Source organism: Fulmarus glacialis, unplaced genomic scaffold, assembly GCF_000690835.1.
Source record: "Fulmarus glacialis isolate BGI_N327 unplaced genomic scaffold, ASM69083v1 scaffold5894, whole genome shotgun sequence".
NCBI lineage: Eukaryota > Metazoa > Chordata > Aves > Procellariiformes > Procellariidae > Fulmarus > Fulmarus glacialis.
Window position 1 is genome coordinate 1 of NW_009209825.1, and position 12887 is coordinate 12887.

A 12887-nucleotide genomic window follows, 5' to 3' on the forward strand; every position below is an offset into this window, starting at 1 on the left:
CCCAGCCGAAACCAGGACAGAGTGTTAGGCACTACTGAAGTGAGAGGTTGTGGAATATCTGTCCTCAGATATTCCTGAGAATATCTGAGAAGCCCCATGAACCTTAGCTATGAAGGTGGCTCTGCTTCGAGCTGGGGGATTAAACTAGAGGACCTTCAGAAATCCCTTCTAACCAATGATCTAAGATGGCCCTGCCAATTTAGGGTGCAGAGAGTTGGACCAAACAACTTCCAGCCTCACTTAGACTACAGTTCTATGAATTATTAAACTTTGAATTCAACGTATAGATTTTGTGTAACAGTTAAATAACTAAGTATACTAATAGATTGTGATGGGGCAAGTGATTTTGCCTTTTTTTTTAGTGGCTGCAATCTAAAGAGCGGATAATAATGTTGATTTACTGTTTACTGACCAAAACCAGTCTTGGGGTTAGTGCATGAATCAGGAGCAAGACTTAGCAGGAAAGGTGGAACGGAATGTCATCTCCATAGATGTTGACCTTTACTAGAGCAACTGTGGCAGGAGGTCCTAGGCCTGTTTACCAGGCTTGTTCCAGAGACTGGCTGAGATTCACCAATTCTCATTTCTCCCAGGCTAACGCATTTCTCTCAGTCTGAAAAAGCACTCAACTGTAATGGAAACAGCTGTTGTTTTGTGAACGATGCTCTGTATATATTGCTCAATGATGCAGTGTTTGTAGCCACATGCCAGTCTGATTTGACATCTCGCCTCTAGGAATGAATGCCAGCTCCATCAAGAGCATTTCTGGGGATTTCTTGGCTCATTCATACTAATATACCTTCTAAAGAGGAAGCAATTCTTTCAAAAAGCTCCTAAGTGGAAAGTATCTTTAGGAAACGAGGACGTATTTTCTAAAATAGATTTCTCAATTTTCTAAAGTAGATTTCTCAGCATAAGTATTGCATTTGATCTTTGCAATTTCTCTTTTTCCCTTTTCAGGCCTATAAAGTTATACTTCAGTAGTTTTCATGATTGCAGCCTTACTGATGGAATAAATTCGTTCTGCATTGTATCCCTTAGTTGCACCTGTCAAACATGTTATGGCATCCAAACACAGCTTCCACTTTAAGCTTAATTTAAGCTTAGATTCCTCAGAGAAAACAAATCTTTAAATATCCTTTCTGTTGCTAAGCCAGGCATCTGAGGGTGAATTTTCTGGTTATAAAGAAATATATGATATAAATGAATAATATTACATTCAGCTTGAATTTTAACTGCTGTTTTACTTGCTGCTGTAAGTACTGCTCTTTGAAATATGAAAAAAGACTGACTGAGAGGAATTTGTTAAAATTATCTGATAATATTTAGTAATCTGATAAATCTAATAAATAAATGCAGAGGAAATGTTAACCTTCTAAAACTCTTAGCCATCCACTAGGCTGAATGGAAACTGGATGGCATCTTATTTCATCAATTCAAAAAACGATCTTGTTTCAATGGAGTATGTTTTCCTACATAGACAGGACTCTGAATAAATATCTTTTTCTGAATCTGCGTAATCTTTGAGATTTGACTTCTTTATTTATTTCGTATTTTAAAATACACATTAGTTGCAAAAATTTATTCGTTAATAAATTAAAAAGGAGCCCTCATGGAAGACACTACTGAAGTAGAAAGTAACCTAGTATATTATTGATAGCAACTGTAGAAAGTGATAGCATTCCAGATCATTTTCCCTGGAAAGTAGCAGCTCAGAGAATGTGTTGACTGTCCCTCAAAATCTTCAAAACCAGAAAGAAAAAAAAAAAATTAGTAACTAGAGTATAATCCTGAAGGAGCTAAATAAGCCATTGGCGTTTAAAAGTGAAACCCATACCACTCACTTCTGTCCCAGAAAAGTGAAAGATCTGTGCAGATTATGAAAGGCACCAGCAGTACAAGGATATTACTAATCAATGCAAATTTTTGCTTTGGGTATACTGATAGAATACATAATAGTTCCTTTATAATATTTTCAAAAACATAGTTAATACAGCGTACTACTGTTTTACTGGTCTCTTCTGAGATTTAAGCAGTACATTGACATTATTATCCTTAATGTAAATGTTAATGTCTTTATCCTGACAGTAAAACACTGTGGGATTTAGTTCGAGATTAAGATATCTAAATGTATGTGTCCCACAGTAGCATAGTAGGCATTCATTTGCCTAAATTCAGGTGTCTAGGACTATTTGTGATGCCTTAGGGTGCCTGAGACATCCACAGGTTTCTGGCAGATGTGATAAAGGACCTATGAGACATCCACGTGTTTTTGGAGACACAGCCAGGTGGGAAGCTCTTCCCACTTCTGGTAGCACCAAATATTTGGGGGGGGGCAACAGATGGATCCACAAACGGTTGTAGCTGAGCTGCCCTCCAGTCTCCACTGACTTTGTTGACTAGATCACTATCTCTGTGATGAGAATTTGGATATCTAGCACATCACATCTGCCTAAATCTCAAATTGAATCCTGACATAATTAATTGCCTGCTGAAGCGTGAGATGAGCAAAGGAGAAGACTGGAAATTGTTAGGAAATATACAGTGAATAAAGTGTTAGAATGGGAATCAGCTTCCAGAACTACACAACTGTAACATGATTTCAGAATAAATGATGAGGAGAATTAAGACATTACAGACTGAAGGACTTGGATTCTGTCCATCTTAAACCATCAGGGATAAAATCAAAGAATTTAGAGAAGAGGGTAAAATTATCATAATAAACAACATGGAAATTACAGTTCTGATATGTATCAGTTTTTCACAATATAGCACAAAATCATAAACGTACAATTTGGTTGAACAAAATTAAACCAGAAATGTATTGAGCTAAAAAGGTTGTTAAACTAATCTAGGATGCATTTGATGTTCCCTCATAGCTTGGAGCAAGAGCTGCTTTAGAGACCAACAGATTGGAAGGGAAAATGACACTTTAGTTAATTTTTCCTGTAAAACAGCTGTGCCTTGGAGTCTTAATCATGGAATAGAAACCTTTTGTGCTGGGCATTGTAAATGAAAATTATTTGCTGTAAAAGAGCAAATCCTGTTGCCATTATCTGCTTTCAGAATGTAATCTTTAAAGAAAAGAAATGGGAATCTATTAATGAATCTGAGAAGTATCAATGTTTTGACTCTAAGTTAAAATCAATGGGAATTAATAAATCATTGTCACTACCTCATAAAAAACTATGACACTTTCAGAGTTGTTAGCTGATATAATTTCTTTAATACAGTCAGTATTGTATCTCCTCCTACAGTTCTTTTTCTTTCTCTGACAGTTCTTGTTCCTGAGATCCTGTAGTTCATGTAGCCAATGTAGGTATTACCAATTTTTCCTAGAGTAGATCTATCCAAACTGTGTGTTCTTAACCAATGACATCACAACCTGGCTGGAGGTAATCAGAGATTTCCAGTGTCTCCAGGGAAGCCAAGGCTTTGGAGGCTACTAGATGTGATAGTGAGCAGTAAATTAGACATGGAGTCTGCTTTAGGTATGTTAACAACATTAGAAAGAAAACCTAAGAAGCTGGGATTAAAAGTAGGTAAGATCATGCACGTTTTGGGTAAAGAATTATACAGTGTATGACTGGAGCGCTACGCTGAATCTGATAAAGTCACTGCTAGGAATAAAAAGAGCAACAGTAACAGGTATTTGTGTGGCAAATTGAGAAAAGAATAAGTTAAAATATGTAGACACTAACAACCTAGATGTGTGTAGGGCTCAAATACCAAGCAGAAAGAGAAAATTAAGTGTCATATATTAGTCTATAGAGAGAACAGGGGGAAGAAGTCCAGGAAAGAAAACATCAAGAAAAAATATCCCAACAATGAAGTAATTTAACATCCTGTGGGATTCATTCCCAAGTGGAGATGACAGAGACTTAAAAGTGAGTTGACACATTCTTGGACAACATCCATTAGAGAGCAATATTACGTTTTCTGGAAGATGACCAAAATAATCTAATAGCACTTTTTTGTCTCTTGCTTTTGTGATTATTCCAGCTTGATATTTACTCCAAAATGAAAGACATTTCAAAAGCAAACAGATGCTAGACCTCATTACTCACAGAGACAGGGAATCTATTAGGGTTATTTTTACAAAGCTTTAGACCATTAATGTCCCCACCTTTGGTATTTTTTGGAAAAGCTTTCAACCTTACCCCCTCCAAAATTTCCATTTTTATTAAGAGGAAAAAGAAGAGATTTTAAGGAATCATTACGGAGAAGGTCTGCCTATCAATTACCAAAAATCACTTTAAAAATGGAATTTTCTTCTGTCTGAAAAAATATTCTGTAAGAAATACACCACTTAGCTTTTCCTAAAGAAACTATCATGATCTTAAATCAAAAATAACCTTCAATAAAAAGAAGTCATTTCAGCAAATTGCATTCAGTCCCCTTTGGGAGAAAAAGTAAGCAAGATACTTCCATTTACTCAAGGGAAACCAGCTCCAGCTGACTCTGTGAAGAGAATTCTGGTACTCTTTCAGATAAAAGGATGAGTACTTGTGTGCTTCCATAAAAGGATTTTAATAATTTTATGTCCAGTTTTATATAGTAGAGGCACCTTAGCTGTCCTTTTCAGTAATAACTTTCCCTTGTTATTAACTCTGCAAGAGTAGGCCCTGAATGCACAACACTGCCTGACAGTTAAAAAACTAGAATGTGGAAACTATTTCAGTATTCTTCCACAGAATTGAAATTGGTTTTGTCTGAACATTTCCTAGTTTCTTTTTCAAGAAACTGTATCACTACAATGAATCACTTCACAAGAGAAGTAGAAAGAAAATTTTCAGAAAAATCCATAGTAGTTGATAATTAAATACCATTGAATAAAGCAGTAAAAAAGCTAGAAATACAATCTAACACAAGAAAAAGGGTTATCAACAGTGGCTTCAAAATGGAGGTGTTTTGTAGGAGAACAGAAACTAGATTCTAGCATGCTTACATTCAGCTTTGTGGGTAAAATGCTGTTAACAGCAAATACAGCAAAGACATCTGAAGAGTGTGTTAAATAATAATATAGAAACTGACTCCTTAAGACTGAAGATGTCAACTAAAAAGAAATAAGGCCTTAAAAGTGAAGAAGAATGACAGGTCTCAGATCTCAAGCTATTAATTCCTGCAGATCTGTCAATGTTACTGGAAGCCAGTGCTTTGCGTTAACCGAGGAGTTAAACTCTTCACTGAACACCAGTGCTCTAGGAATCAGCATTCTGCATCATCTTTCTAACTTCTGACATTCAACAATTTATATCTAGAACAGACACTTCTCACATACTGACAGTCCCCATCTACCAATCAAAAATACACAAACAGCAAAACACAATTTTAAATCATTCCTGCAATGTTTTTCCAACCACTTCAATTCACAGTTGCAGTTTCCAAGTTGCAGTTTCCAAGTTATACAGTTTGTAGGTTGAATGTCCCGTTCACTGACATCACTGGCAAAACTCCCAGATTTACAGGAATAAAGCTAAGATTTGTCTCTGATTTGTTTGTTTGTTTGTTTTTGTTCGCAATGTCTCCTCTCTGTCTTTCTAGAGTCGGGGTGCACTGAAGATAGAATTGTGTCACATCCTATCTTCACAGACAGAAGCAATGAATTTGTTAAAAAACAGCATACATAGAGGATGTTTAAAGGAAACATGTGTATTCTGTTTTTAAGGTTACGGTCTTTACTCGTTTTTTGCTTTGTCAGTTTTTTCCTAATTTTCTTGTTTTTTCAAATATTTTCATTTCTGTTAACTTCTGCATTCACAAGGATCTTCAGGTCAAATAAGACAACTAGAAAACTTTACATAACTTCCCATACAACCACAACATAGACTTAGAATAAAATATATCAGTTGGAAGGGACCTACAATGATCATGTAGTCCAACTGCCTGACCAAAAGCTAAAGCATATTGTTAAGGGCATTGTCCAAATGCCTCTTAAACACTTACAGGCTTGGGGCGTCGATCACCTCTCTAGGAAGCCTGTTCCAGTGTTTGACCACCTTCTCGGTAAATAAATGCTTCCTAATGTCCAGGCTAACACACACACACACACACACACACACACCCCGCCCTGGCACAGCTTTGAACCATTCCCACGCGTCCTATTACTGGATACCAGGGAGAAGAGCTCAGCACCTCCCTCGCCTCTTCCCCTCCTCAGGAAGCTGTAGAGAGCAATGAGGTCGCCCCTCAGCCTCCTCTTCTCCAAACTAGACAAACCCAGAGTCCTTAGCCGCTCCTCATAGGACATGCCTTCCAGCCCTTTCGCCAGCTTTGTTGTCCTCCTCTGGACGCATCAAGGACCTTCACATCCCTCTTAAATGGTGGGGCCAAGAACTGCCCACTGTACTCAAGGTGAGGCCGCGCCAACACTGAGATAATCCCCTCTCTTGACCGGCTGGTTATGTTGTGTTTGATGCACCCCAGGATGCGGTTTGCGCTCTTGGCTGCCAGGGCACATAAACCATGGGATTCCCACAGTTCTATATTTAAAGAGATATTTCTGACCCTTTCCATCTCTGAAAAAAAATGTTGGTGATCAAACAAGACTTGGTGAAGTCCAAATTCATCCAATTCAATTTTAGGGAACTGAGACATTTGGATTAGGAAAGAACCACTCTCTACTGTCAAGAGAGAGGGATACCTCCTGAAGATAATTGATCCCACCTAAGTGCTGACAAACTGGACTCATTTGTCTCTCTAATACTGTGCTTTCTATATAGGCATTGTGAATTTGCTGTCACCACACCGGCCAAACAAACGATGAAATCTCTTGGGCAAAAATACTGTCTTCTCATAGACTACATATACACAGCAACAGTATACAAAACATTACTCAGTCCCTCTCATCTTGACCTGACTTATTTTAATACCAAAGTTCTGCTTTCGTAGAAGGCTCACAGTACCTCCTTCTCCAGAAAAAAAGGGAGTGGGACAGAAATACCTGTGGTCTAAAACTTTTCATCTCACTTTCTTCCCTGGTCGTATAACAGCCATAATGCTACCAGACAAAAAAGGTATAACTATTACAGGTTATGTCCTATTCTTAGTGCTGTAACACAAACTCCTAGTACCTTTCAAAGATTAGGATTTTCATCTACTCAATTAGACAAAAGTTTAGTTCTTAATCTTTTATTAATAAGAAGGTGGTTAGGGTCACTGACTAGTGTTCTCCACGAGACAAAACTTCTTAGAAAATGGTTGCTGGAATTTGAAACTATGGTTTTGCTTGGACTTTTCAGCATGAGAGATGAGTCAAATTGTCAATGAGTCAATAGTTAAATCATTCCCACAAATCTACCGTAATGAATTACATGGGAGATAGTCTCATGGATTTAACTGCATGAATCATCAGACACTGTGTATCTTTTCCCCATGATCTTTTATTGTATTTCTTTTTTCTGTGAAGTATTTTTGGGTGTTGCTGTTTCATTTTTAAACTATAATATCTGATGTTGATTGTCTGACAATAGTAAAGTAGATTTTTTCCCCCCATGAAAGAAAAAGGGAACTCAACCCAAGGTTTCTTTAGTCAGGAAGAAAATAATTTGGGTCATGACTTTTGGTGGTTTAAGATTTGCTTGTTTGTTGTTATTCTGAGTCTAAATTCGAATGTGGACAAGTGAAGAGGAAAATGAAGAGAAAAACAGTGTCTTCAAAGCCAAAACCTGAGACGTCAATAACAGTAGTCACTGGTATCTTTTTTAAGCCTTTGGACTTTGCACACGTGAGTCATTTAATTGTGTATTAAATCTTAGAGGGCTGTTGCTCTGTCTGGCTCTCCCCTCAACACTAAACCACAAGTTTTTGCCGCATGTGTCAATTTTATCTCCTTTAGTATGGCTTTTTGTGTTAAGAAACATTCAACAAATATTTTTTCAGGGCATAGATATTTCAATGCCATTTAATCTGCTGCACTATTGAATTTAAAGCTTCCAGTGAATCATTGATAAAAATAGAGGGGAAATGTGTTTCCAGTTAATGTACTTCTCTCAACGTCCTCTTATGAAAGTCCTTTGTCATTCTGAGCACCTTCTAAACATCTGAAAATCTATCGTGTTCATGAAACAGTATCTAAGGTTTTTAACAAAATTATTCTTGTCCACTCCAAGCCTTAAGGTGACAGTCCATAGATTTGATTATAGCCAAAGACTTTTGGGCTTTTGGGGCCTTTCTGAATTTTTCAGTGTCAGGGGATCAGCAGATACAGCTTTTTGAGTGAAGGTATGAATCAGATATTGTGGCTTGGCACTGATACTGAAGTGATGCAGAGGAGAGAATCTGAGAGAAGATTTGTCTGAGCAGGATGCAAACATTAATGATGGATACTTTACTTCACTATGCCTAACTTTGAAAAGAGATGTATTTGAATTAGAACTGTAGCTATTCAAGCCAATGTACTTCCTCTATGCTGAATAGACTCTGACATCTTTACACCATCAACAAATCTGCCTCATGTTTTCTTTTCCTATGGATACTACATTTCTCTTCTATCGTCTTTTCCTAGGTGAAACAAAGAAAACCAGAGAAGCAGAAGGAAAAGAAGATAAAAAAAAAAGATGCACCAATTTTATAGAGAATCTGCTATGGAATAGACTTGACAGGTTTGTTCAGTAACTCTAGCTTAAATGTATAGATCTGAGAGATAAATCTGCTACCAAGTTCATCTTTGATGTGAATTCAGTCTACTTCTATTATTAAGAGATCTTGAGATAAAGATGACAGTTTCACGTGTCATTTTTCAGTCATTACTCTTCTTAAAGTAAGAGCGCAGCTGAAAAAGTGAAAATAACCAAACTTTGACCAATTTGTCTTCCTTAGTCCCACTTACTATTTGCAGTTTCATTGTGCCTCTTTAGCTTGTTTTCATTCTGGTGTCATTAAGACTTGTAATTGTATGTGTATATACACATAGATCCATGTATGTGTGTGTGTACATATACACAAACATACATATGCAAGACATCCTGAAGATACTATCTTACTATAAATATTATGTACCAGTCAGACAGTCATTTTGTTTTTAAGCTACTCTATGATACCATTACAAGTGAGATTCCTCTAGTCTAACCTACACATTTTAATGTTAGCTATGTAAGTCTGATGTTACCCCACAGGTTCTTTTATAGTCAGCAAAGAGAAATAAGATCCAACAAAGCAATTCAGCTCACCTTAAGATAGATACCTAGGATAGAGCAGATGAATAACCATGGAAGATAAAGGGAACTATGGCTGCCTAGCAGAGACATAGGAATTTAACTTTTACACATCAAAACTTAGCTGTTGTGAATCCCAGTCTCTGTTCCTCACTTTTTCTGCTTACCTCCCTGTCTCTGGAATACAGACACAGAAACTGCTTGAGAGATCCTACTCTTTCTAAATGTCAGTGGGGTCAGTCCATCCTGCCTTCAGGTTGCTGAAAACCCTATTTCACTCTCCATAGAGACCATGATCAAACCCAAATGGTCTGCTACCCACAACGCCCTCTGCCTGGCTGTTCCACATTTTCCTCTCCTGCTTCCATGCTGTTTTGTCTTTTCCCATAAACTCACTGTACCTCACTGGAGATAGACTTATAGTCCTATCAGAGCTGATTTTATAAATAAGAAGCCTTCAAATGATAGAAAATAGCTAGCAATTTCAAGTTGCAGAACAAGGGAAGCCGGTCAATGCATTTACAATCCTTATGATCCAATGATCAATTAGGCAGTTTATATGTGCATTTCTGGTTTTGTACAAATAGCTCTTGCAAGCTTCACCAAAATTTATTTTCATTTTATGACTCCATCACCTTATATGTTGTACAATTCATGGGCAGTTTAAGGCATTCTCAAAAACGTTTCTGAGAGATTACAAATATCAATTCAATATGGTCATTCATTATTATGGCTGCCTTTTACAAATATTGGATCTCTTTTACAGAAGGGATTATAAACAAAAAATCAGAGTACAATAAGCATCAGCCCACACAAAACTGCATTTTTTACCCTATGTGTCAGCATGTCTCAGCTCCTTTTCCTCTCTCCAGGAATAATCTCATCTAAGCAGAATGCAAATAATCATAAATATTTTTATTTTAAGTCCAACTTTAATGAGATTCTCATGAGTTTTTTATTTAGGTCAAGGAGTTTGCATTATCCTTTGCTCAAAAAACCCCACCCAAGCTATATATGAGTGGCAAAGAACTTATACTTGGGCCACATATTTTACATTCAAATTAATTCAAACAAATGCATTATATGAAAAAGTGATAGCTTAATCCTGAAGACATTAAAATCTATACAAAAGAGTGTTTTAGACTTCATGGTGCAGAATCACATTTTATGACTGGATTTATCATTGCTAGAAACTCAAGTACACCTAGCCTTGGGCTCAAACAGCCTCCAACTTGCCAAACTTGAATTCAATTTTTACAGCTAAACGCCTCTGCAAATATTTTTATAGGGCATAATCTCAGAGGTCAGAACACTTATGCATTAGACAATGAAAGGATGGGTAATTCGTTATATTGTTGGATCCATTGGATACTTCAGCAATGTTCAATGAAATTTAGTAAGTAAATGCATTTCCCACGTATTAAACCTCAAACCAAGCTGAGGTTTCTGAAATATTATTGCCTTCAGTTTTTTTCTTTTTCCTTCACTTCTAATGTGCTTCTTCAGTACCAGACCACTTGGCTTTCCTCCTACTCAGTGTTTTGCACTGACCATTCAACAAAATCCTCTGCAGGGAGCTGCTGGTCTCAGTCAAGGTGCTCAGTTTTTTGCTGAGGAGCGGCTCTCTGCCTAAGGACTGCTATCTTTTCCTTGCACAGCCTATCAGTTCCCATTTAAATCAGCATCCACTTTAGCACATTAATAGCCCTCCTCCTTCCTCAGGCACCATTTTGTCCCCCTGTGCCATTCTAGCTTAATCACTCACCTCAGTAGGTTATTCAGTATATATTTGGGGCAGCATGTCTGAGGGAATAGCTGTCATCACTCCACGCTTGCACCAAACATGCTTCATAGCCCTCCCAACGCCTGCACTCACAGCCTCACAGCAGCTCACCTCTGAACCGAGGTATTCAAATTGCATTGCAAATTTTACTGTCTAATTTTACTGATTTCTCATAGCCTTCAGATATACCTTAAATACACACACATAAACCGATACATACCGGCTGTCCTTCATAAACATCTTTTCCTAGTTCAGTCCTCCATTTTTCCAAGCTAAATTCCAGTTTCTTCTCTTTCTTTCATTATTTCACAACATTCACTACAAGCATACTTCAGGAGCTTTTCCTCTACTAGTCTGAGTCAATACTTTTTGCAACAGTATAGGGTCAAGGATGATCCTGCATAAGCCTGCTGCTTCTCTTTGCTGCTGTGCCACGATCAGGCACACTCTTGTAATTCATAGCCAGCAGTTTCCACAACCGCAGGCATTTCCATGTCCTTTACAAGGATATCTTCACTAAGATCACAAACACAAAACGCACTTCATTTCATGACTTTATTTTCTTGAACTACATGTTGAAAAGGCTCTCAGTAATCTTCCTAGCACAGGCCTGAATCATTATTTATTTGATATTTTACATCACCTATAAAATATTTGTTTGAGACTCTCCAGTCATTTCTCTGAGTAACTACTCATTCGGTGATTTAATAAATTAATCCTTGCATATTCCCTCCATGTCAAAGAATAAAGCCCTGTGGTGTGTTCTGTAATTTGAGTGTATGCATTATTAGATACTTGTCAACTTAATTATAGTGGTACTGGTCTACATTTGAGGGGAAGTCCACTAGTGTATTACACACACTCTTCTGCAGCAGTTTCAGTCCTGAGTGTGTATTTCTTGTGCATCCCAAATAAAATCAGCAGCATCCCAGCAGCAGTTGATTTCTGTTTCGGGCATAGAGAGCCCAGACTGTTGTGCCAGTAAGCTGTGCTTGTTAATTAGGAGGCCATTGGCAATTTTTATGTTTCCATTTGCATTCTGCTTGGTGGCATGTTTGGAGGAAATTTGTTGTTCACAACTTGATGTGTACATGGAATATTTGTGAATACTCAGCAAAACATTTTCTTCTATAAACCAGCATATTTGAAGTTTTAGAGCGAATGTTAGCGTAGATTAAAAGACAATGGGACTATACCTCTTTCAAATGCTCTCTAAAATTCTCAGATATACAAAAATGAAACAACAACAATCTTATGTTGGGAGCACTGCCAGTGCTCCACCTCTGACAGTGAAACTTCTCGGTTCCAAACTGGTTATTGACATTTTACTATGTTCATGACTGGCAGAGGAAAAGGGTAAAAGAATACACTTTACTCACCCAAGGAGTTTGACTGAATGAGTTTTCCATTTAGATCCTGCTTTCTGGGAGTGTCTATAGATTCCCTCTTTGTAAAGGAAAAAATCTTCATACACTTTCATTATAGCTAAAAACAATAGGAAAAATCAGCATAGTCAGCAAATATGGCTTCTATTCTTGTTTGCTCCTTCATTTTACCAGTGAGATTTTTTTGTGTGTTGGACTGCATAAGTGTACTTTGTAATTACACCAAATTCATTAATTGCTCAGAAGTGCCCTGCTGTGAGTGAACTGAGGGAAATATTCCAACAGAGTTCTCTCAAAGGTCTCTTGTCAAGTTAATTGGGTTTCCCTGTCATGGAAACTCCCTATCATGGACTTCTTCCAATACAGTAAGAAGAAATATTGCCTCGTGTAGGCTTACATAAGTTTTCTCAATTCCGGTGAAATCCAATTCAATAAAACAAGTCTCCTCAAGGTTCATGTATAAAATCCTCAGTTCTGACAAGCATCTGCATATTCAAGAAAAGTATTTAACAGACAATGTATATCCTGTGAAATATGGTGGAGTGATATGTATGCCTTTTTCTG

At 37.3% G+C, this 12887-nt stretch overlaps 1 protein-coding gene across 1 annotated transcript in view; it reads right to left on the minus strand.

Annotated features, from left to right (window-relative positions):
- Window positions 1-11375: 11375 nt before the first annotated feature.
- The window catches only part of TINAG (tubulointerstitial nephritis antigen), a 32345-nt gene continuing 30833 nt past the window's right edge, over window positions 11376-12887 (minus strand). Inside the window, exons 9-10 of the mRNA XM_009576953.1 lie at window positions 12318-12423; window positions 11376-11454 (exon numbers count right to left, since the gene is read on the minus strand). Coding sequence (XP_009575248.1) covers window positions 11376-11454; window positions 12318-12423 — 185 coding nt within the window. The remainder of the gene's footprint in view (window positions 11455-12317; window positions 12424-12887) is intronic.